This window comes from Sapajus apella, unplaced genomic scaffold (assembly GCF_009761245.1).
Source record: "Sapajus apella isolate SASKATOON/1434 unplaced genomic scaffold, GSC_monkey_1.0 scaffold32, whole genome shotgun sequence".
NCBI classification, from domain to species: Eukaryota; Metazoa; Chordata; class Mammalia; order Primates; family Cebidae; genus Sapajus; species Sapajus apella.
Window position 1 is genome coordinate 7104227 of NW_022436972.1, and position 26601 is coordinate 7130827.

General features: G+C 41.0%; 1 protein-coding gene and 1 long non-coding RNA gene across 2 annotated transcripts in view; one reads left to right on the forward strand and one right to left on the reverse strand.

Annotated features, from left to right (window-relative positions):
* STARD13 (StAR related lipid transfer domain containing 13) overlaps positions 1-11445 on the reverse strand; it is a 252688-nt gene extending 241243 nt beyond the window's left edge. Inside the window, exon 1 of the mRNA XM_032294846.1 lies at positions 11066-11445. Within this exon, the coding sequence (XP_032150737.1) occupies positions 11066-11189 (124 nt within the window). The 5' untranslated portion in view covers positions 11190-11445. The remainder of the gene's footprint in view (positions 1-11065) is intronic.
* LOC116562537 lies at positions 6301-17115 on the forward strand. The gene is made up of 3 exons (XR_004273999.1): positions 6301-6837; positions 9508-9512; positions 17104-17115. It is a non-coding gene; the product is annotated as an uncharacterized LOC116562537 (long non-coding RNA).
* Positions 17116-26601: the final 9486 nt, after the last annotated feature.

A 26601-nucleotide genomic window follows, 5' to 3' on the forward strand; every position in this document is an offset into this window, starting at 1 on the left:
TGCACTAGATCGTGATGCTGTGCCAGTCATCTTCCATCATGCCCTAATACCACCAACGCAACCCTCTACTACACTGTTATAAGAACTAAAAGTTAAAGGGCATTCATTTAAAACACTGAACAATCTATGCTTCTAGCACTGTAGCCACAGTTGTGGCAAATATGTATGTCACCATGACTAAACTGGTGTTAATGTCACAGATGTTAATACCCATTAAACAGTTTTGATTTTATAGATGATATCCCAAATAGCTTCCATCCCTTTCCCACCCTTATGGTGCTACTCTAAAGGGGTATGCACGTAGTTTTCATTTGTCGTTGCTTTGTTTTAGATGTAAGAGCTAAAAAACACTTACCACAAAGCCTCTCTTTTTTTTCTGTCTAGAAAGAATAAAACCATCTATAAAACAAACGCAAAAGCTCTTTTGACTTATGTTCATTCTAACATTTGGTCCTCTTTTATATCTACTGCTTAGGAAATCTTTTCTTTGCACTAAAAGAAAGACACAATTTATTTCCAAGATTATGAGGATAACACCTTGTGGCCAGGAAAGATGCAATCCATCATTGTTTTCTAATTGGTTTTTAAGAGTTCTGTAATGAATACAACTCAATATCGGGTAAGGGAGGAAAGCACTAACTTGCCATCTTTGTGGTGTCATGGTGACAACATGCATGTTCCCACAAAGGGACAGATTAACATAACTTATACTTGTTACGCTTTCCCGATATTCAAACATTCACACTTTTAGATGTTCTTCTAATAACAAATACTAATTTTCAATGGAAAGACACTTTTTTTTTTGAGATAGGTTCTCACACTGTCACCCAGGTTGGAGTGCAGGGGTGCCACCATTGCTCCCTGCAACCTCAACTTCCATTGATCAAGCTATCCTCCCACCTCAGCCTCCTGAGTAGGAGCAGATAAGACAGGCACGTGACACCATGCTCAGCTAATTTTCTTTATTTTTTGTAGAGACTGTGTCTCCCCTATGTTGCCCGGTCTGGAAAAACACTTTCAAAGATCCTTCAAGAAATGAAAAATGTTTCTGCTTTATGCAGATGCAGAGAGAATAAGAAGCATAAGACTTTCCAATTTAATATCATTGCAAGTAAATGTATTAATTTTTTCTGGATTGCATAATTGTCTTTATTGTTCATTAAATTCCTATAGAGGAAGGAGAAAGGAGCATTCAACAATCACAGTATGCCATGATGCACAATAGATAATATATCCTCCATTGTACAAAAGAAAAAAAAGAAACGTAAGATTCTGAAAGTTTTATTTTGGATGAAAATGTTACTAAAGAAAGGCTCTGCCTGAGAATGTAAGATATCTTGACATGGCAGATTTGCAAATAAAATATTGTGTAGTCATGGCACATTCTATACTGCTCTTGTGCAATTTCTGGAAGCTTGCTTTATTTCTGGTCAGAGAGATGAGTTAAGTGATTTGGGCAGCATAATAAAATTTGTGTGCGTCGCCAAGATACAACCACAGTACTGAATTAATATCCTGCTACTGTCCCAACATGCTTTGACAAGGATGCTATTTCATGGCTCAATAAATACTTGTTGACTAACTACAGACATGACAAAAATGTTTGTCCTTCAACTCAACTGTTTTAGGACTGAACATTCAAGGACTCTGAAAAAAGCCCAGGAATGTTGTAAGACTTTTAAAACCACTTTTATTTTCATTTTGCAAGCTCACTAAACTTGCAAAAGGGCAGAACAGAAATATACTGTTGGATAAACTCCTAGGAAACTATAAGGTTTTAAAGCAAAATTTTCTCTATAAGCGGCTTTGTTCAATATAAGATGTAAAAAGCGCAAAGGAGAAGTAGATATTAATTTCATTAGATGTGCTCTGTGTCTCAATGATCAAGTTGGTGGCTTACAAAAAAAATCATGTTCTGTGGTCCTCTCAAGAAATTTCACTGAATGGCCGGGTGCGGCGGCTCACGCCTGTAATCTCAGCACTTCGGGAGTCCAAGGCAGGCGGATCACGAGGTCAGGAGATCAAGACCACCCTGGCTAACATGACGAAACCCCATCTCTACTAAAAATACAAAAAATCAGCTGGGCGTGGTGGCATGCACCTGTAGTCCCAGCTACTCGGGAGGCTGAGGCAGGAGAATCGCTTGAATCCTGGAGGCGGAGGTTGCAGTGAGCCGAGATTGCCCCATTGCACTCCAGCCTGGGCGACAGAGTGAGACTCTGTCTCAAAAGAAAAGAAAAGAAAAAGAAATGTTAGTGAATCAGCTGGGCTTGTGCCTTAGTCAGAGCAGCCACCAGCAATTAATGAACATGGTCTTTCTTTGTTCCAATTCAAGGAGGACACTGTGTTACCCCGCAGGGTGGACCAGCATATAGCAGATAGGTTAGGCCAAGGTTAAGTTACACTCTTTACAAATGCAAACTTTTTTTTTTTTTTTTTTTTTGAGACAGAAGCTCTGTCACCCAGGCTGGAGGTCAGTGGTGTGATCTCAGCTCACTGCAGCCTCCTCCTCCTGAGTTCAGGTGATTCCCCTGCCTCAGCCTTCCGAGTAGCTGGGATTAAAGGCATGTACCACCACACCCAGCTAATTTTTGTATTTTTAATAGAGATGTTGCCCAGGCTGGTCTTACACCACAGCTTCCCTAAGTGCTGGGATTATAGGCATGAGCCACTGTGCACGGCCACAGATACATTTAAGGCATTGGTTATCTATTTTTCTCTAAAAAATTTTACCTTAACCAGCAGTGTCATGGGCAAAGCATAACCCTTAAAGATCAGTAAGTGGATCCTATATTGGAAAAATCAATATACAGAACCTTTCCTACGAGCTAAGCTTTGTTTGATCAGGCTATTCCTAGGTATCAGGACACTGGCGAAGTCCTGCCAAAATAAAGCTCTTATCCCATTATATGTAGGCCCAATCAGTTACAGTAACCAGAGAAGTGTTCATGCTTGATCCATTTTTTATTCAATAAACTGTGTTTTTCTTTTTTGTGCATATGCAGGCAACTTGAGAAGTGTTTCTTTAAATTTTTTTTTTTTACTTTGCAATATAATTTTTAAATTAAAAAGGTATTTTGATTAGTGAGGTTTTTTTAAATAGTTTTTTTTGTTTGTTTGTTTGTTTGTTTGTTTTTTTAATAGAGACAGGGTATCACTCTGTCACCCAGGCTGGAGGGCAGTGGCATGATCATAGCTCACTGCATCTTTGAATTCCTGGACACAAGCTATCTTCCCTCCTCAGCCTCCTGAAGTAGCTGGGAGTACAGGCACGAGCCATCATTCCCAGCAATATTTTTATTCATCAACTGTTCTGGGACCAAATTTGTAAATCTATCACAAAAGATTATTCAATGTAGCAGTACTATTGTGATAGAAGAATGTTGAATTTAGAAATAATATTGCTCTCTTTCTCATTTCCTGAATATTTAGTATGTGCATATGTATATTTATGTCCAAATATTGTGGTCTAACCAAAGAGCACCCCAGGACTTGGCCCTTGGCCCCTCCCCCTTATCTATAATCTCTCCCTAAGTAGCTCCACCCAATTCCAAAGTTTTATAGCGTAGTCATATGCCAGTAATTCCCACATTATAGCTCTGGCTTTGACTTGCCTACAAAGCCGATACTTATGCATCCAATTCTTTGACTTTTACTTTTGGATGCCTAGTAGGCATTCCAAAGCTAACGGAACCAACAGAGAACCTTTCAGTCCTTTTCTCTCCCACGCACATCTGTCAGTTATCCACATCTCAGCCAACGTTGCTACACTCCATGTGGCTGCTCAGACCAAAAATCTGGCTGGGCGTGGTAGCTCATACCTGTCATCCCAGCGCCTTGGGAGGCGGAGGTGGGAACACTGAGCCCAGGAGTTTGAGACCAGCCTGGCCTGGGCAACATGGAGAAACCCCATCTCTACAAAAATACAAAAATTAGCTAGGGGTGGTCACGCAAGCCTGTAGTCCCAGCTACTTGGAAGGCTGATGTGGGGGGATGCTTGAGCCTCCAAGGTTGAGGCTGCAATGAGCCATGATTCCACCACTGCACTCCAGCCTGCACAACAGAATGAAAACTGTTTAAAAAAAAAAAAAAAATCTAGGACTCTCCCTAGCTTCCAACAACCAACCTGTGAGCATTGTCTCTATTTCAAGACATACTCCAAATCTGTTCCTTTCTCTCCATTTCTATCACTATCACCCTAGTCCATGTCACTGTTTATCTTTCACCTAGACCACCACCAGTAGTATTTATTCAGGTCTTGTCACTCCTCTGCTTCAAGCCCTTTGTTCTTATCTCCTGTAGAACCAAAGCAAAACTTCTTGCCCTGGCAACAAAGCCTAACCTTATCTTACAACCTGACCCTCTGTCTAGGTTTCTGACATCCACCCCTACCACCTATTTCATTATTTTCCAGGCACCACTGATCTTTTTTTTTCTGTCCCTGTGATCCGACAAGTTCCTCTGACCTCATTTAAGCAAAACTTTCCTTAGGGCTTAGAATATAACCCTGTATTAGCCCCAGAATTCTGCAAGTGATTATGTGGGAATTAAGGTAAGTCAGTGGTTCTCAACCTGGAGTGCACAGTGAAATCTTCTGCAGCGCTTTTAAAAATATGGATACCCAGACCCCAGCTGAATTGAATCAGAATCTTTGGGAGGAGGCCAGAGATGATTCAGTACTTCTGAAAGGTTCCAAATGAGTCTACGTGGCTAAGGTTGGCAACTCCGATACAAGACATGTGCTCTTCTCTATTTTTAATTGTATATTTTCTTGACTTAGATGTTTTTTGCTGTTGTTAATATAAATAGCATCTAAATGTAGTCTCATCTCAAAAGATGTTTAAAAAACAAACACACACAAAAAAAACCCTGACAGAATAGAATGGTCTATTTTTCACAGAAAAGTGATGATAAAATGGATATAAAATACATGAAAAGGATTAGCTAGTATCATCCTGTACTTTTGATATTATGGAAAATATTTAAGTTTTAATAAGGAATTTTTTGTGGCTCATATGTTATACTTAACCTTGCTTTGCATTGAAGTCCCAATCTTGTGTTTATATCACTTCACAGGATGCTACTGTTGACTTTGAGAATGAACGAACCTGTTTTAACACGACAAGAACTCACGGAAATTTGGTGGAATTAATGTTTCTAACAAAACTTGAACTTTTCACTGTTTTAAGTCAGAATATTTTTGGCAGCAGTAGAACTTCCTGTGTCTATAAGAAATGATTTAAAATGAGACTATAAAAAAGATCAAAAGACTTAGACATCAATTAGCTCACAGGCTACCTAAATATTGTTATATGAGTATAATGGAATCAAACATATGGATTACATTTCCATTAAAATACAGTAGGGTTTTAAAGCAGAGGAGCAGAAAGCTTTAGAAAAGTCATTTGAATGTTCTTAGACTTTTACAGCTAAAAAGTAATTCAAGCTGCTTACAAACACCAAAAGCTAAAGGGTATGCTTCTGCCTAAAGAATTTAACAATGCCATAAAAGTACAGAATTGTCACCAGCAATGGTTGATTAGGGAACTGGGGAAGCCAAAATAACCTGTCACTCTCCCACTTTGAAGAAACCTGCTGTGCATGTAGGGTTTACAACAGCATCTCATTCTTGTAGCTCTCCCAAAGGTTGTGAGCACAATGAACCAAGGAGGGGCCCTGACAAGCTAGGTATATGGCTGTTTGTTTCAAATCTCTATAAGCCCATACACTAACGATTCCAATGGGATGATTAGAGGACAAGTTACTTTAGATAAACAGGGTTACCCTTGTTACTCCAGCAGGGAAGAAAGAGTACTTTTCGAATTCTTTTTGTTATTCCTTTGTAATTGAACTGCAAGTGACAGAGGGTCTTAGAAAGGATTTGGGGGTCCACAAGTCTCCACAAAGTCCAGGGAAGAGGTTGTGTGGTACCACAGGAAATAGGCACAGATGGCTTTTGACTTCTGATGACCTGAATTTGAATCCTGCTTTGAACACTAATAACTAAACAATTACCATCATTATTGTAATCATGGATACTGAGATGACAGTGAGAAAAACTTGCTGGGCCCCAGGAGGAGTAGAATTTTAGAAAATTAAGAAGTATGCATTGACAACAATTGCACAATCTAGTGGAAATCTAGCCACTGTCACAGAATTGGAAAGCCCAAGAGCTCCCAATATAACTTCTTATTTAACAATATCTCCTTTTCATGTTTTTGCAATGAAATTAATATATTCAAACATTATTCATATATTATCCTTACATTGGTTTCATTATTTGTGTCACTATGACCTACGTTAAGAAATGCTTTTTCCAGGCTATTTGTTCAAACAAAAAAAAAAGGTCTTGCTTTAGGGCTTCCTTGTTAGGAAGATTTCAGATTTGACCTGGCATTTGCTAAGGACAATCTTATAAACTTTTGTACCTGTGGTACCCAGCCTCCAAGTTGGCCCTCAATCGTCCCCACCTCCTGGTAGCCATATCTTGTGTAGTCAGTTCCCTCCCACATGATATGTCACTTCTGAGATCAGGTTATAAAGACTGCAATTTCTGTCTTGAGTGCATGCTCTTTTCTCTCGGATCTCTGCCATATTGTATGTCAGGTACACAAGGCAAGAGATTGAAGCTTCTAGCCAACAGCCAGAGAGAAACCAAGGCCTGCCAACACCTATGTGAGTGAGCTTGGAAGCAGATCCACCAACCTCAACCAAGCTTTCAACTGACTGCCACCCAGCTGACAGCTTGAAGTCCACCTTATGAGAGGCAAAGAGACAAAAGCACCCAGCTAACATCCTCAGGCCCCCAGAAACTCTAGGACAGTAATTGTTTGTTGCGTTTTTTTTTTTTAAGAAAAAGGAATACATTTTTCAAATATATATATTCCCCTCCTTCCTGAATATGGTCCCATGGCACAGAAACCCATAGGCTTCAACATGCTTAAATAGCTCTACTTCTTTTTGTTTTTCTGTTCAGTTGACAAGACAGCTTTTCATGAAGAGAAATAATAGTGAGTTAGAAAAAGGATTTCCTTCCTTGGGATGTAAAAAAGCAAAAGGGAGAATCAAATGCCTTCAGAATGCCCTAGATAGCAAATACAAGTCTATTTATTTTTTATTTTATTTATGTATTTGTGTATTTATTTTTGAGTCTCACTCTGTTGCCTAGGCCGGAGTACAGTGGTGCAATCTCGACTCACTGCAACCTCCACCTTCTGGGTTCAAGTAGTTTTCCTGCCTCAGCCTCCAGAGTAGCTGGGACTACAGGTGCACACCACCATGCCAGGCTATTTTTTATTTTATTTTATTTTTTCTTAGTAGAGACAGGGTTTCACTATGTTAGCCTGTTAGCCAGGCTGGTTTTGAACTTCTGACCTCAGGTGCCCTTCCTGCTTCAATCTCCCAAAGTGCTGGGATTGTAGGCATGAGCCACTGTGACTGACTGCAAATACAAATTTGTTATAAAGCACTTTGAACACTGTTCCACTAAGTACAGTAAGAAGAAAATTTTAGGCAAGTTAAAAGAAGTTGCAGCACAAAACTTACCTGATTTTAAAAAATAAAGCAAGACGAAAAAAGCCAGTAACCTAATATCATCTCTTGACAGAACAGATGCCCTCTTGGGGAATATTCATATACAATTCTACACCACACAACATTATTTCAGTCAATCACGAATTGGACTGCATATATGACAGTGGTCCCATAAGCTTATAATGCCATGTTTTTACTGTACCTTTTCTTTTTTCTTTCTTTTTTTTTTGATGGAGTCTTGCTCTGTTGCCCAGGCTGGAGTTCAGTGGCGTGATCTTGGCTCACTGCAACCTCCACCGCCTGGGCTCAAGCAATTCTCCTGTCTCAGCTTCCTGAGTAGCTGGGACTAGGCACACACCACCACCCCCGGCTAATTTTTGAAAATTTTCTTAGTAGAGATGGGGTTTCACCATATATTGGTCAGGCTGATCTTGAACTTTTGACCTCAGGTGATCCACCCACCTCAGCCTCCCAAAGTGCTGGGATTATAGGTGTGAGCCACCACATCCGGCCTCTTTTTTCTTTTTTGAGACAGTCTGGCTCTGTTACCCAGGCTAGAGTACAGTAGCACAATCTCGGCTCACTGCAACCTCTGCCACCTGGGTTCAAATGATTCTCAAGCCTCAGCCTCCCGTGTAGTTGGGATTACACATTACTACCACATCTGGCTAATATTTTGTTTTGTTTTGTTTTTTAGTAGAGATGGGGTTTCACTATGTTGGCCAGGCTGGTCTCTAACTCCTGGCCTCAAGTGATCTGCCTGCCTTGGCCTCCAAAGTGCCGAGATTACAGGCATGAGCCACCATGCCTGGCTACTGTACCCTTTCTTTTTAGATGTGTTTAGATACACAAATACTTGCCGTTGTGTTACAATTGCCTACAGCATTTAGCACAGTAATATACTGTACAGGTTTGTAGCCTAGGAGAAATAGGCCACACCAAATAGCCTATTTGGTATGAAGGAGGCTATACCATCCAGGTTTGTGTAAATACATTCTATGATTTACACTTGATTCACTCAACCAATGAAATTACCTAACAATACATTTCTTAGACTATATCTTCATTATTAAGCGACGCATGACTATGATTGGTTATTCTGGTATTGTGAAACTGAACCATATAAAGAACGCTTTTACAAATGAAGAACATTTTCATCTAGAATTGATGCCAACATTAATAACTTAAGTATTTCAGTGTCTCATGGCCAAAGTTCCATATTTCAGCTACCTTAGCAAGAAAACCCAAGAAAATCAATTTGCATCTAAAAGCGCCTTCATGGAGTTGGCCTAGTTTTGTGGCAGGCATCCCAGCTTGCTTAGAGAAGCAGAAGTTGAAGTCTGCCTCACACAGGATTGTTTGGTCCCAGATGAATAACCTGCTGGCATCCACTGTGAACAGAGTGGTAAGCAGATTATGGGCAAGCAGATATTAATATTCTGATTGAACATTTTCAAGCCTCATATCGCTATTTTAAAAAATAATTGCACTACTCTTGAGAGCTCTCTTATATTTACCATTCTAAAACCACTTTTAGCCCTAACTTCTATATATTCACGATCTTAAAATCTCTATCTATAGTTTATTTCCCAGGATCAAAACGTTTTCCCTTCACCACCTTAACTGCAATGTAAAATTCATGTGAATATGACTTTCTTGGACAGCCTTAATTGTTTTAAGTATTTACATGACACTTTCTTCCTTCCCAGATCTCTCCTTGAAAAAGAGCTGCAGTCATCTTTGGTCTCAAGTTCTATAAAAACCCAGCACAGCTTGGCAGGCCTCCTGGAATGACTTCTTGTTTCCTGAGGACCCACTGATTTAACAAACTTAACAAACATAAATAACAGAAGCTATGAAAGAGACATTTTCAGGAAGCATTCTGAAGTTATGAAGCAACAAAAGTTTATTAGACCACAAAAATTTCTCTAGCACCATCCGTCATATAGAATATACAATTTAGCATGATCACAGGGAAAGTTATTAATTGTTATTAATTGAGGTCTACAGTGCACGTACAGGTTTCTAAACATCAACAGTCAAAAATTCTGGGTTACCACAATTTATTTCTGGGTCCAAACCAAAAAAGTCTGTTTATTTCTTGGGTGCACACTAAATGTGACTGCTGTGTTGGAGAGAAAATATGGAATGAACATTGTATGCTTACAACATTGAGTGTTGGAGTCATCCATAATCTCCAATTCTAATTTAGCTTGCTAGCGACCTTCTCTAAAGGTGCTGTAGACTCTGGGCATCTTCCCCAGAATGCTTTCAGGCTGATGAGGGATATGGGTGCACGGGATTAAGGGCAGAACACCTAGTAAACCACTTGCTTTACGGTTCAAATAAGGAAAAGAGGGAGGAGTTCAAAGAAGGTTAAATCTCCCACTTCACCAATGATGTCCGTTCCTTCTGCCTAGGCAACAGATCTTCTTCTCTAGAACTGTCTTCTGCCCATGTGGTGGTCACTGCCTAGCTCAAGACAGTCCTGGAGAGGACACAGAGGCAACAGATTCAGACACTTGCCTCAGGGTCCCCTCAGGGGTCCTTCCAGTCTTGCTTCCCCCAGTCTCTGAAGCATATTCCAGCAGCTAACATGTGGGGAAAGGAGGCCCTAAACCCTGCCCCGCCCAGGAACTGTGCTGTGGAGCCTGGCCATGTTCCCTTATTGGGGCAGGCATGAGGCAGTGACTAAAAGGTCCTAAAGCTTTCAGTGAGGGCTCTTGAGATAGCTGGACCGCTCACTGCCGTCTTAGCCTACAGAGAGAGGGCTCCATGGGGTAAGAACAGAAGCAGTGAGAGGCAGTGTGACACTGGAGGAGGTACTAAGGAGGGGGCGGCCTTCTGATCCAAGCAAGGATTCTTAAGGACCTCCTGACTCAAAACAACCACTTCCTCTCTTGCTCTGATTCGTGGACAGTGAAGTCCCAGAGGGAGGCCCTTCCTTATAACCTCAAAGGGAGGAAAGCCTGCTCACAGCTGGGCAGGGGCTGCGGGCAGCTACCGTCCACCTATCTCCCTTCACATCCTCTCCTGTACCCCCGAGCGGCTGGTCTAGGGCGCTTTGGACGTGCTGCTTGCCTTGCGTTCCACTCTCCCTCCCACGCACTGATTGGATGTGTCCCACTTGGAGAAGGCGAAGTTGGGGAGGGGCAGCCCTAGCGGATGGCCACTTGGTCTGGGCACTTAACTCACTTAGGGTGGAATGGGATGGCAATGGAGCAGGCGACAGCCTAGGCAAAAAGGTGGCCCAGGGGCAGCCCAGGTAACCCCTGTCCAGCGCCTGCCCGCAAGGAGCACCGGCTGGGCTGTCAGAGCGCACTCTCGGCAGGGAGCCCACACCCATCAGGGGGTGCGGCGGGCTAGCGCTAGGGCAGGCCGGGGAGGGTGGCGCCCACAGCCCGCTCGCCCCGGCCTTGGGCTCTGAAACCCATGCCCAGGATTCCAGGGCGGAGAAGGGCAGCGGGCCTGGGCGGGCTACTGCCGGCGTCTGCCTCCGCCCCCTGGGTCCCGGCGTCTCCGGGGCACTGACCTGCCAGTCGCCTCTCCCGGACGTTCTTCCACAGCAAATCCCAGGCTCTGGCCGTAGAGTCCCGCAAATGCTCACTGATGGATCTCCTGAGCTGCGTTTGGCAAGGTTTCCGTTTGCTGGTCATTTTAGATCCGTCCTCATAACGACCGGCTGGCTCGCCACCGCCACTCCCGCGTGGCCTGCGACTCAGACTCCTGGCGACTGGAGAGGACGGACGCGGCACTCCTGCCGGGGTCCCGGGACCCAACGCGGGTGTGACATGGGTGGGTCCCGCGCTGGGTGGCTGCGCCACGCGCGCGGACCGGGATGCCTGGCCACCAGGAGCGCCAAGCTAGGTTAACCTCTGCGCTCGCCAACTCCTCTACTCCTTTCCCACTTTCCCTTTCCTCCCCTCCTCCCCTCCGCTGGGCGCTCCTTCACTCCCCTCCCTCCCCTGCCCTCCCCCTGACTGCCTCGCGCCCCACTCGTTCAGGAGCATGCTTCCCCCTCCCTCTGTCGCCCAACCTGACAGCCTGGTCCCCAGGGCCCCCCACTCAAGGAGCTTCCAGCTTCTTTTCCAGTTTCACCCAGAAATCAGGGGCTGGACCATATTCCTCTTATTTCTTGATAGTTTCCTTTATTTTTCACTTTCAGAAACTGCCACCCTCACAACTACTACAACAACAAAAATTTATATATGCCACAGTGAGAGCATAACTCATCCCAGTTTCCCTGAATTCAAGTCACTTGAAGTCAGCTACTCTGTTTGGCTGACATTCTTTTGATGTTCAGTATTGGTGATCTGAACATTATGTTAATCCTTTCTGACTTCTTCCACGAAATAGTTATCTGGCTGCAAACTACAATCAAATTAATATGGTTTGAAGTGTCAAAATATTTATTTCCATTGCATAGGCATTATGAGGAGGAAAATAACTTTTAAATATTAAGGTCAAACCATGAGGAATCTACCTAAAATAGATGTATATACGTTGAGAAAGCATTACAATCTGTGTGCTGCTAAAGAAGTAGGTATTAGGAAGAAGTGAAATATGAAATACAAGAAATATGAAATATGAATACAAGAATTTTCAGGTATTTTAGCCAAAAACATAAAATAGGCTTGTAATTAGAAATTAACTCTGATTCCTGAAGGAAAGAAGGAAATGTATTGGCTCTGTAAGAAACACATCATCTCTGAAGTCCAAGTCCACTTCCTGGGCTTCAACTCATTCATAAGGAGAAGACAATACTATCTCAGGCCTCAGGGTGTCCTGCAATTCACAAAGTTCTGCTTCTGAATTGCTTTGAGGTCTTCCAAGAAAATGACTGTGACGACATTTAATTAATTCAGAGTTGTGATTAATGCCTTACACCTCAGGTTTGAGGAAGGGAACAAATTTTTTCAAATGGAATTTCTGTATTCTTGAATCTGCAAAATTGCTTGAATCCCATTTCTTTTTAAATGTCTTTGTACTAGGCTGCCAAATAATAACCAAAATGTAATCAGATATTCTAATTTCAGGTGCTCCACAGGAAGTTTGAAAATTAAAAGTATTCAGTCCTTCCTCTATGTATATAAATTGCTACTGACTTAGGGAATGGAAACCAACAGTTACCTAAAATATTTCCTCTACATTTCTGCTACACTTCTAGTAAATATTCCCTCCATCAGTTTATCTTGTTGATAGAAAACAGGAATGACAGGGATGATGGTTAAAAAAAAAAAAAAGTCTTTAGTCTTATTTTGTTACTTTAAATATTTTAAAATGTTAACTAGTGAAACATACGTCAGAATAAGCTAGAAAGTAATGAGATACTTTTTTTTGTACCATCCTGGCAAACCTTTGAAATAGTCAGTTATGAAGCAATAGGTTATGGATCAGAAATGGACTTGAAACTATGGCAGTCAGTTACAGACTAATCCAGATTGCTTTCTGGACCCAAGCCAAGTACCCTTTTGATTCCATCCTCTGCTTTGTATGCATGTAGAGGTAACAAAATGCTCTGCAAAGAACAAGATTCCTGTTATCTTAAAGTGTCTGCTATACAGTGTAACAACAGAATGTTTAACAATTACATTCCCAGGGAAGCTGTGTATTTGACTTTTAGAAGGGACCTCTTATTGAATAAAACAGAAGCCATAGTTTTAACATTATATACGTGGGAACAGAACAGAACCATTCAAGCTATTTCAGTGATCATTTAGCTTTCAAGAGCCTGGGCCCCTACTACTTTCTATTCTAACACGTATTTTATATTCAGATGCCATCGATTAGGGGTTTTCCGTAAGTGACTAATTTGAAGACTAAATTCTGGCATTGCACATGTGTTTAGTTCTGGCTGTCGGATGGCCCATGAATTGAGAACTGTCCAAGAGAAGCCAGACGAAAGACGAAAATGATCTGCTCAGAACAGGTGCCGCCTGAGCAGTGTGTGCCACCCAGCATAGCCCAGCTCTCCGCCAGCCCTGGCTGCTGGCCCTGTTGGAAGAAGCCACACAGCTGTGCAGATGGAGCCACCACAAACGCCAAGAGTTCTAACCTCAACAGGAACCTCAGGGCTACTTGGAGTCATCTGTACAGCATTCACTCTCATTCTCCCCAGTATCTGTTACAAAGCTGAACCTTAGGTAGAATCCCCTCTGGGGACTTCGCCAGATGAAAATATCACCTACTTCAGAGGAAAGAACGCAGGTAACCCCCCGGCCCTACCTCCCTTCTTGCTTACTCCCTTCCCTCCCATTGTAGCAGAAGAGGTGCTGCTCTTCCTGCCTGAGACCCTGTCCTCCACCTGTGCTGGGCTTCCTTTCCCTTCTTGTTGTGACATGGATTTTGCTACATTGGTTATTTCCTCTCCCTCACAGACCCACTATCTCTCCCTCTCCATAGGCTCAACCCTCCAGCCTCACCCTTCTTTTAAACAAACCAAAATTAAAACAACAGCAGCCATTCTAAAAAGTACTGCCTCTACGCTGTGTCCCTGGGAAGAGAAGTCTTTCCTTGTCAACACTGCAATCTGGGCTTCCTCCCTTCCTCAGTGAACATGATCTTGCCAAGGTCACCAGTAATCATCTGGTTGCTAAATCTAACAGACATGTTCTAGTTATTGTTGTCCTTTCCAGGGCGCATGGACCATCCGATGCTGCTGCCCATTTCCTTCCTCTGACACAGGCTTGTCTCGTGGCTATCAGGCGACACCCTCCCCTGGGTTCCTCCTTTTCACGGGAGGCCTCACATGGTCCTTCTCAAGGCCTGACGGGCTATAGATAGAAAGTGTATGTGGTAAGCGTGTGACTAAAGACAGAGTCCTGTTTGATCCTGTGTATGTTTCTGTTTCTCAATAGTACCTCCCCAGACGATTGCATTCTGGATTAAATGAAATAATCCATTTGGCACATAGAAGGACCTAATCTATGCTCCGAACAACAATAATATTATAATTACATTACAGTCCTAGCCCAAATCTAACCTGAGCCGTTTCAAAAAGCCTTCTCTGACACCCAACCTAAATAGCCCCATTACTCCTTCTCATGGCATTCAGTTTAGTTTTCCTCATAGCACTTCCACTTCCACACATTGTGTGTGTTTGTTTGTGGTCGGTCTCCCAGGCAGGTTGCGAGCGCCATAAAAGCTGAGGCCCTGCCTATCTTACTTGCTTGTGCATCCTCAGTGCCTAAAACAGTCCCAGACAGTCATGATCAGTAAATACTTGCAAAATAAATGAATGATTCTGCTTTAGGGTCATGTATTGTTTACCTTCCTGATGGCTATCTCCAAAACTTTCCTTCCAAATCTGCTTTTTCATCTCTATTTCCTATGCCAGCCACCTGGTGCTACCACCCATCTAGTGACAGAGAGAAATCTAGAAGACATCTGAAACTCCTCCATACATCTTATGTAGCTTCGATCTTTCCCCGACCTCTCCATCCCCTGAGTAACTGATTTAGTTCAGTTTTTCTCTTTCCCTTCCCTGAATTTCAGCATAAAAAGAGTCCCATTTGAAAGCTCTTGCTCCCACTGCACTCTTTGTCTTTATATATTAGTTCTGCTTGAATGCCCTTACCCTAATTTTTTTTCCCTTCATTCATCCTTCAAGATTCAACTCAGAAGTACTCAGTGTCATCTCCTCCTTCAGCCTTCTACAAATCCCAATGGCTGGATGAGTTCCTCTTCCACTGTGTTTCTGCCATGCCTTGGGGTTACTGCCAGAGGAGCACTTATCAAAGAGCCAAAATCTAAGTGTCCTTACCTGTTTCTTCTCAGCTGTCCCTGCAGTCCTGAGTTCCCCCAGCTAGGACTAGTACAGGGCTTTTATTTCTCAATCCCTTGTGCCTTTTCAGTGAACCACACATAGTAGGAGTAGGACTGTTTACAGACTGAATGACTATTCCTATAGTTTTAGATGGCTGGTTACCATTAGGATCTGCTTCTTAGTACAAGTGTACATTTTAAGGAAGCTAATGGTGATGTTGCTTCATCGTCATTAATTATCACTCTTTTCTTATATAATGTTTATTAATTTTAAAAATAGAGGTAATACATACTGATAATTATAGTTTTTAAACACATAAAAATCATAAAACATTAAAAGTACCTGCAATATTACCAAAAAGAGAACTGATAACATTTGAAAATTTTCCTTTTCTATTTTTTCCTTGCATATTAAAAAAAATTGAATGAATTTTTAGACCAAGTTTTTATTTTACTAAGCAGTAGATTGTGAGCATTTTTCCAGTTTGTTTTCTTTTAAAATATAGTTTTTAATGACTATATAAAATTCTGTTGGGTAAACACACTATAATTTATTTTAAAGCTTTCACAATTTTGGACATTTTTCTCCAAATTTCTAAAATTACAAATAATCCTGTGATAAATAACTTTGACAAATGAAAAAATATATATATTTTTTTCTCCTTCTCTTACTGCTATGTAATAAGACCCATCACCATTGTCTCTCACAACCAAAGGCAATAGGCAGGACTTGCCACCCACCACCTACACAGCTGAATGGCAACAGCTCTGCAATTCCATTTCATTTTTATCCCTTCCATTTCCCTCTTCTGTTCAACTCTGATTCTGTGCCATCACCCCCTACTGAAGAGTGGAGAAGCACATTCCACTGTCTGCTTGCTGCGGTAATTTTTTGTTGGAAGCCTTTGCTTGAGAATAAAGCCCAGTTTCTAACTACACCAGGCCAGGAATCCTTCGCCAAGAGCCCATAGTCGTGGTACATTATTTCATGTTGCTTGCAACTTTGCTATGGGGAAATGCCTTCCTTGAGGAGACCCATTTTCCTTTGCTGCAGGATAGAAGGGTGAAGAGCTCTTGCAGCTCTTTCCCTGCATATCCCCTTCCCAAGAGAGATGGGGTGTAGCAACTATTCCTTTGGTGTATCCTTCAGGCTCCAATTCAAGATCCTGTTGCTGGAGGTTCTGAAATGCAATCTCATATTGTTTATTTCCTCATTTAAAAAATGTTGCTGAAGGTTCTGGAGAAGCCGACTTTTCAAGCTGGGTCCTTGGATCACAGTCACCAATCTGTGCCTGCCCTGACTGGCCTATCCGTGTGTCCCATTGCCATGCTCTGAATCTGCCAGTGTTTGAATGCTAACAATTTTGATTGCTTTGCAGGTTTTGTTCTGTTAATTAAAAAAGCATCAGGCTCCATGCTTTCTTGGAAGCAATATTTAGTGCTAGCTGTAAGCTCTGCATTGCCAATTAATAACTTTGGCTATGTTTCATAGTTTCCTGATGTAGGCTGGTAAATGCTTTGAATCTTCAGGCTTAATGTCATATCACAGTCATCAACTTTACAAATGTCATAATTCATTTCTATATTTTTATGTACACTTTGGGAGACCATGATTACCATATAGAAGACCCTGAATAAGTGTCATACAAATTTCTGATGGTACTCACAGGCCATTGGATTGAAGAAGTTTCCAGTGATTGAAATCATCTTGACATCACTTGTGCCATCCTTCAGCCTGTCTGCTTTATAAAGGTTGACTAAATAATTTAGCTTACCACACAATCTCACATGGGCATATCAATAGAGGTAATTTGTTGTGACTGCCTTAGTATACATAGAGTAGTTTGAGATGTAGAACATACACTCTGAAGCATTCCTCCATTGCTATTGAGCTTCTTAAGGCCAATAAACACATCATCTGAAGAGTAGTGAAAGCCAGCCCCCAGCTCCCATGGGCAGTAGAGAGAAGTAGCTGGTGGCACAGACAGAGGAGGTAGCCAACTAGGTTCATACCATGACTCTGCACCTACTAGCTGTGTAATCTCCGTAAGTTACCCATTTTCTGAGTTCCTCAGCCTCAGCATCTACAAAATGGGTATTCTAATAGTGCTTCCCTCACAGTATTTTTGGCAAGGATCAAATGCAATAATACATGCAAAATATTTAGAATGGTGCCTGGCATGTAATGAGCATTCATTAAATTTTAATTGCAATTTTTTGTTGTTATTATTATTTTGCCTAAATCATTTCTGAAATTCTCATGAGATTCCAGTCCAGCCAAATTCTGAATAGCATTATGTTAAACAGCAAGAAGTCACTAATGAGTATTAGAATCTAGCACTGGATTTGGGAAGTATGAGAATAGGATTCAAATCTTAGCTCTGGGAATGATAAGGTATAGAGGAGATAGAACCTATTCAATCTCCCTAAACATGGGTTTCCTTATCTGTCAAAAGCACCAAAGAGCTCTTTGTTCTACTTACCCTGCTCATGCTTAACCTATATGTGAGAGTGTTTTATAATTCAATGTGTCATCAACACGAAAGATATTGTAAATAATAGGAAAGTTTAGGGAAAATCCACATATGGAGGAGGTACATTTCCTACTTGCATGCATAAAAAGATATGTATTCAACAAAGGTCCTTATTTCTAGAGTGACACAGGTTTCTCTTGGTGGTCTTCATTGTGTTCCAGCTGCTGACATGAATCAAAGATGATTAAGTATGTTTCTTGGTGTGGACAAGTGGAAGGGGCTGGAACCCTTGTCCCCTTCCATGGGGTAACCCTCCACTCCAATTATATTTATTCCACAAATATGTACTGAACAAATCTTTGGCATCTCTAAAGACATGGCAGCATGTGTTCCACATTCTAGAGGAAAATCATTTGGAGATATCTCAGTACAAATTTCCACCCTGTTAATTAATCTAAGTAGGTATGGCATTTTCTTTAGGAATTCCATCATTAATAAGACCTTGCTCTAGTTTATCATGACCCAGGATAGTGTCTTGTATGCATTATTTAATATAACAAGCACATGAGGTCAGCAGCTACTCCTTAGGAAAACAAAACAAAACAGGCAAAGAAATAAACTCAGAAAAGTTACATGATTCAGTCAAGATCGTCAACTAATAAGTTAAAGAACCAAGACCCAAATGTTTACCATCCATCTTTAAATTCAGTCTTTGGGAGGCTGAGGTGGATACATCACTTGAGGTTAGGAGTTTGAGACCAACCTGGCCAACACGGTGAAACCCAGCCTCTACTAAAAATACAAAAATTAACTGGGTCTGGTGGCACACACCTGTAATCCCAGCTACTCGGGAGGCTGGGGCAGGAGAATCACTTGAACTCCGGAGGCAGAGATTGCAGTGAGCTGAGATCATGTCATTGAACTCCAACCTGGGCAATGGAGCAAGACTCCATCTCAAAAAAAAAAAATACAGTCTTATTCTCTTTCCCCACAGCTCCCTTGCCATTCCTTGAGGCCACAGTACAATGGCCAAAGTTGTCCCTTTAACTCTATAGGCTACTTCCCCCCTAGTTTGTAGAATTTTGGAGGTCGTCAGACAATCTATTATAACCAGTAAAGAAATGTCTTCTCCTCGGCAATGAAATTAAACCTGTTTCATTCTTTAAAATAATCTAGAGTTAACTTGTATTTAAATCTATCATTAAGCCCTTGGAAAAAGTCTGGTTATCTAAAATGACTTCTAAGACTGAGCCCATTTTAAGGAGGGAATGATTACTTCAGAGTAACTGCTCTCTGATTCTTTCAGATAAAACAAGAGGTTATGAGGACACAGACTGGGTTCTGCCAATGCCCTGCAACACTTCCTGGTTATCAGTAACGGAGCTCTTAGAAGATTCAACAAAGTGTCCTTCAATTTATGATGTTTTAAAATGGGGGAGCCTCAGGAGGTAATTCCCTATTTCTTCAACAAAAATAGTTCAAAGGCAGTCGATTGTTTTAAACATTAAGTGCTTTACTGTTAGTGCCTTATAATAACATTGTTCATAAAGGAGAATTATTAATTTTAAGAGTAACTGGGGCAATGGAAACTGCTTTTCTTTTTTAATATACACTTCCTTCTGTCTACACAGAAGGACCTACAATTGATCCTTGAACAATATAGGATTGAATTGTGGGGGTCCACGTATATGTGGATTTATGTTCATTAAAAGTTACACTGAGTGTGCCTGCCTCCCTTTCCACCTCCTCTACTTCTTCCACCTCTGCCGCCTCCAAGACAGTAAGACCAACCTTCTTCTCTTCCTTCTTCTCATCAGCTTACTCAACATGGAGACAACGAGGATGAAGACCTTTGTGATGATCCACCTGCACTTAATAAATAGTGAAGATATTTTCTCTAGCTTACGTTATTGAAAGAACATAATATATAATACCTATAACATAACAAAACATGTGTTAACCAATGGTTTATATTATTGGTAAGGCTTCCAGTTAGCAGTAGTAGACTGTTAGTAGTTAAGTTTTTAGAGCGTCACAAGTTATACTTGGATTTCTGACTGCAGGTCAGGGGAGTAGGGGGACCTGGTTCCCCTAACTCCTGCATTGTTCAAGGATATAATAGTTCATTCTCACATTGCTATAAAGAAGTACCTGAGACTGGCTAATTTATAAAGAAAAGAGGTTTAGTTGTCTCACAGTCAATTAAATCTCTTTTACAATGATGGCAAAAGACAAAGGAGAAGCAAGCACATCTTACCATGGTGGAGAGGAAAAAGAGAGCTAAGGGAGAAGTGCTACACACTTTTAAATAACCAGATCTCATGAGAACACACTCACTATCATGAGAACAGTAAGGAGGAAATCCACCCCCATGATTCAATCACCCCCCACCAGGTCTCCCGCAACACTGGAAATTACAACTTAACATGAGATTTTGGTGGGGACACAGAACCAAACCATATCAAGGGGTCAACTGCATTTACCTTCCATATGAGAAAATACTATACTTTCTATATCACTTCACTAGTGGTCATTCATTGCTATATTTGTTGTAATTATTTTGTATACATTATTTTGCAAGTACCATTTAAAATAAAAACACTTGACATTACTTAATGTGTTAGACCATTTTTGTGTCACTATAAAGAAATACCTGAAGCTGGGTAATTTATAAAGAAAATAGATTTGATTGGCTTATCGTTCTGCAGGCTGTAAAAGTGTGGCACCAGCATCTTCTTGGCTTCTGGTGAGGGCCTCAGGAAGCTTACAATCATGGCAGAAGGGGAAGAGGGCAGGAGGATCACATTGCAAGAGCAAGAGCAAGCATGGGGAACAACCAGCTCTTGTGTGAACTAACTGAGTGATAACTCAATCATCACCAAGGGGATGGTGCTAAACTACTCATGAGGGATCTGCCCTCATGATCCAATCACTTCCCACCGGGCTCCACCTCCAACATTGGGAATCACATTTCCACCTCAGATTTGGAGGGGACAAACACCCAAACCATATCAATTAGGGGGAAACTACAAATCTAAATCCACCCTTGGAGTCCTGGGAAATCTTTTGGATTTAATGGATTTTATTGATAGCTCTATTTATTTGTATAACCCTGGGCCTCTGTTTTACCTTTCTTTGCATCCCCTGTTCCTGGAACAATGCTTGGCACACGGTGATTTCATCAACAACAATGACAACTACCACCACAATGAAGGTTGTTGAATTCGATTTTCTTAATGTCTAGGTCTTAGCATAGCTGTCCCCTCCTTGGAGGCCTTTCCTGACCATTCCATGATCGAACTTCACTAAACTCTGACCAGAACATATGACCACATAATATTTTGTGATTATTTTGTATTCCTTGCTTGTCTTGCCCGTTCACTAGATTGTAAATTTCATAAGAGCAAGGACCTTGTCTTTCTTTCCAGACACTGATTCCCAGTCCCTAGAGCAGTGTTTGATGCAGAGTAGATGTTCAAGGAATCACGTGTCATTGCCAAGAAAGCTGGTGCCATCAGTAGAAATTATCAATGCTAGAAGAGTCTGTCCTATACTGGAGAGTTTAAATCTTTCAGCTCAGAACCCCAGGACCTTTGTCTCCATTCCACTTCACCCATCTACTCCCCGGGGCACACCCTGGCCAAGTCACTACCACTGTGCTTTCAAAATCTTGAACCCTTATCTTAGCTTCTATATGGACCTTGTATCCTTTTAGCATTCCTCATCTTATCTTGTGATCTTTGCTTTTGCTTTTCCTTTACTTAGTCAGTCCTTCTCCTTGACATCATGCCCTCCTAGCCTTGGGTTAAGCTCTGTGAACCAGACTTTCAATCACTTTAATATACACACGCATGCGCACACATAGAGCTTTTTTATTTCTTAGCTATGCCATGCCTGTCTGGAAAAACCCCTCTATCCAGTCTTATATGTAGGCCACCACACACTGTAAATGAAGTTCCAGAACTGCACAGACTGACAACATGATGTCAACGGGGTGAGAATTATCAGCAAAATCTTTTCCATGTCTCTAGTGGGTTCTGATTCCTGTTCTTCAGAAACAGTCACAGTGGCTAGCTTAAACCTTCATCATTGTCCTCAAGGCCCTGGGACACTTTCTTCCTCTTGTCCTCAACACCAATACTTGTCAGATACTCACAGAGGAAACAGAAGAACTGGCAGTTCCTTGAATGCCCCACACTCTCTTTGCCTCAGTGCCTTTGCACATATTCCTCTTGCCAGGAGCACACTGACTCTTTTTCTTCTAAAGTTACACCTAAGCCCCACAAAGTAATGGTTTCATTCCTAGATTGGATTATAACTCTCCTGAGGGTAGGAAGTGGATTTTTCATTTTTATTTTTGAAGCAGAGTCTCACTCTGTTGCTGGAGTGCAATGGTGCAATCTTGGCTTACTGCAACTTCTGCCTCCTGGGTTCAAGAAATTCTCCTGCCTCAGCCTCCTGAGTAGCTGGGATTACAGATGCACATCACCATGCCAGCTAATTTTTGTATTTTTAGTAGAGACAGGGTTTCACCATGTTGGTCAGGCTGGTCTTGAACTCCTGAACTCATGATCCACCTGCCTCGGCCTCCCAAAATACTGGGATTATAGGAGTGAGCTACCACGTCCGGCTGAGGCAGTGGAATTTTAATGTCTGTATCCCTAGTAGTGAATGCAGTGCTCAGAACACAGTAAATGCTCAATATACACTTACTGAATGAATTAAGAATTGAAAACTGGGACTCTAGAGTGGACTAGAGAAGCTAGGTATACCTATGAATTACCCATCAAAATGCTGAAATATTTAGCATTAATTCATTAAAAAGATAGAAATTAGAAAATGTATATACAAACAAGTAACTATTAAGTCACAATTGATAAAATAGTCATGAATGACAGGAAATTTTACAGTAGCCATACATTATGGGTGAATGTGATGAACAATGTTTTGGAATATTTAATCAAGCTGATTTATTTAAAACATTACTTAAGGGTCCCCCCCTCAACAAATCTACATTTTACAGTTAATAAAACTAATGCTTTCATGAATTAACTCCCTCTCTTGGCCAGGCACAGTGACGCAAGCCTGTAATCCTAGCATTTTGGGAGGCCAAGCCAGAAGGATTGCTTGAGGCCAAGAGTTGAGACCAGCCTGAGCAACATCATGAGACTCCATCTCTACAAAAAAAAAAAAAAAAAATTAAAAACATAACATAAAATATTGATGCCACTCAAACCAGAGTTGGAGTTTGGAGCGTTCTGTGTTAAAAGATAAAGGCACAGTCATCAGTACTTTAAATATATAATAAAAATGAATCAGGCTACTCCTAATATTTAAGAGTTTACCATGAATTTAATGTGCAAGTTTGTTGTGTGTCTGAATGGGAATACAATATATTTTCTTAAATGTCCCTTCTAGGGGAAATATATGACTTCCTTGTGGGCGAACTGTGTGTGTTTTTAAAGGAGAATAGAATAACAATTAAGAAAGAGGAGAGAAAACTATAGGGTATGGATGAGAAAAGAAAGGTAGCAGTTACATGAAACCAGAGGGAACAGAGAGAGGCTCCAATACTACACATAAAAGTGCCGGAGCAGGAACAGAACCTGAGGGAATTTAGTCTGCAGAGAGGTCACTGCAAGAGGTAAAAATTCTAGAGTTGAATCAGCTGGGCACCTTCCACATGGATGGAAGACGATCACAAAATGAACTGACTGAGGCCCATCTGAGCCTCAAGCAGTAAAGGTTCTGGGCTCCTAGGAGATGAGGGGAAGAAAGGGAGGCTGAAGGGAAGGGCGGGGCAGGGGTCTGTGGGGATGGGTGGGAAGAGATGAGGTGGACAAAACAGAAATCTACAACCTGAAGCTCCTAATAGAGAAATCTAGAAAGTAACAGGAATTGGGAACAGGAGGCGCTAGAATGGGATTTTTTTTTTAGAGCCTTTAATCGAGCAAAGGGAATTAGGCAAAATAAACCTATGCTCCTCATGTGCATCAGCAGTATAGAGCTGGTACCTCCGCATTCACTGCACAGTTATAAGGTTAAACTATGCATCTGAACACCTCAGAATGGTGGATGGTGACAGTCGGGGCTGGAGAAGGGAGCCCTGCCAAGGAAGATAAGGTGGGTAGTAAGACTTGAGATTTCCCGCCATGACCCTTAGGTAGTAGCAGCCGAGACTGAATACAATATTATCTAGCAGCTAAAATGTCATGATTTCATCAAAGGAGATTTGTAGGTGAATAGTGGGAGAGTTATACACTAAATGCAATTCTTCAGTTTTTAATACCTTGAAGAATAAGTCATGCTCACTGTAACCCTCAGCCATGAACTATAAATTCATTCCAGGTCAGGTGCTGTACTAGTAAAACATTTTGCTCTGATTGTCTTTTCTCTACTCAGCATGGTTTTCTCAGTATAATTATGAAACATAGTAGTTTTCACTGGAGCCATTAATTGCTGTATCTCACAAGGCCCTTTCTGTTCTTTTCCTAATTTCTTTTCAATGCTTTTATTTTATTTCTTTGTGCCACCCTCATGTTTTTAAATATCTTTATTAAGGTATTATTAGCATACCGAAAATACATCCATCGATGTATTTTTGGTATTTTTTTAAATTTTAGGCAAGTGTTTTCTTAACACTGCTAGTTGGAGACTTTTATCATAGGGTTATATAGGATTCTTTTTCTAGGTATAGTATCATAGATACAGAATGGCTTACACTTGCTCAGCATGTCAATGAATATATCACTTATATGTATGTAGCACTGGACTACTACTGTCAAAAATGCTTGCAAATAATACTTCTCGCCATTCGATTACTCTTAGTTTAAGAAAGACAGGAGCAAGGATAAAACTCTGTCACAGACCCTGGAGGGATGTAATAAATATTTCTGAGGCTGATAGCAAGTACGTTCGTTTTTAGATAACTGAAGTTCCCTATAGTTAATCTGGACACTGTAAATTTTCAGAGCAAGGTTATCTCCAAAACTTTCACTTTATTCTCCTAAAAAAGATTACTTAGAAATAACTTCATCTTCCTGTTTCTAACCTTAGCTCTCTTATTATTTCTAATAAGGCCATAAAAACTTAATCAGGTACCTGCTTTGGATTTTAGTTTTTCTATTTTCCCTTTTGAATTTTCTAAACACCCGCCTAACCAACTAACCAAGCTTTGCTTCCTTCCCTACCATTCATTCCTGCCACGTGATGCTGGGAAGTTTCCCCCTTACTTCACTAAGTTCTTTAAACACCTGCAGCTCAGTAACAAGGATAGTATTGTCCGGCCTTTTTACTTAGCAATGAGTTGATTTACCTGTCAAGATAAACTTCACTGTACATATTATTGGACCTCTGGATTAATGCCTTATAAAACAGCACATTTGTACAGTCCTATGAGTTTCATAAACATCAAACACTGATTTCATTTGATAGGCCGGATATTATATCAACATTTAGTGAAAGGAGCTTACTGCTGGGGGTTCAAAGATGAGCTTTTATGAAAGCTAACCTTTTAGATTCAAGCTCAAAGTTTATTTTCTATGAAAGATTTTGAGTCATATGACAGGAGGTTACCCATGGCCTGTGAAAGAATACCACTGAAGTATCTGGTAGTCTAAGTCTGCCTTAAAAATACGTTAAAATCAGTATATAGCCAAATGATTAATGGCAGCATTAACAGTGTGCACATTCGCGATCCTTCTGTCGCTATGGAGATAATATATCAAGAACAAGGGAAAAGCACATTTTTTAATCAGGTCAGAGATGAGCTTTATCATAGTTCAAATGACTTAATTTTTGACTACTTTTCTTTTACAAATTGTATGTTAGACATAAAAAAGAATGTTTCCAGCTGTTTCCACATCTTCTTTCAATCTCTTTCTAATAAAGCTCACATTTGGGTAAAAAATTCAAGCTGAGTTTTGAAACCTGCAGGTGGCTCTCTGCCTTAAACAGTTAATCAATGCCACATACATGCTGGCTTCAATTAAATTCAGTCTAGGATATCTGCGATCCAGTTAACTGCAGTAAGGTGAAAAAAGGTTAAACTATCACTTCCCAAAGGTGAGTATTTTTTTCTCAAAAAATAAAAAATGAAGGACAAAAAAATTTTAGACAGTAAAAACAACCATACAACTTACCTCAGGTATTAGAACCCCCAGCAGTAAGCTCCTATGGTTTCATTGCCATTTGTTTAATTCTCGAGTGTCCCATTGCTAGATTTGCTTTAAGCTGGTCTATTTCTGCTTTCATCCTCGTGAGAAAAGCACCCCAAAGCAAGATGGCAGCAGGCTGCCTATCTAGCATGCTTTTATCTTATTATATAATGTAAATCAACTAGAGGCAATTTTGGGGAAAACTCAGTTCTCACAGAGTATTTTTTTCCTGCCTGTATCCAATATTGTAGCAGAGTGTGATAAAGATTTCAAATTGAATGACATTTAAGAAAGTGTGTTGTTTTAGGTGATTTTAAGAATTTAGTAATCTCTCACACTTCATTAAGGCATATTAATTTAGATCTGACACAGCCAGATATGTGGCCATTTGGAAAAAGTGTTTCAAGGGTCAGGTAGCTGTAAGAACTCTCCCCAGCTTCCTGATAATGTGGTTTGGGGTTTCCTTCCTCTTTCTCCTTCTTATTACTGCTGTTTGGTACTGTTGTACCCCAGTCTCTCCCCCTTACTTCAAACATTTCTTATCTCAGGGGAGTAAACCAAGTGACTCATATCTGACTCCACTTCCTCCTTGAAACCCCCACCAACTCTTCTCAATGTGTCCCCAGCGAGGTTACATCTAACCAGCCTCCCTCCTCAATCCTGGCCCAGTGCCT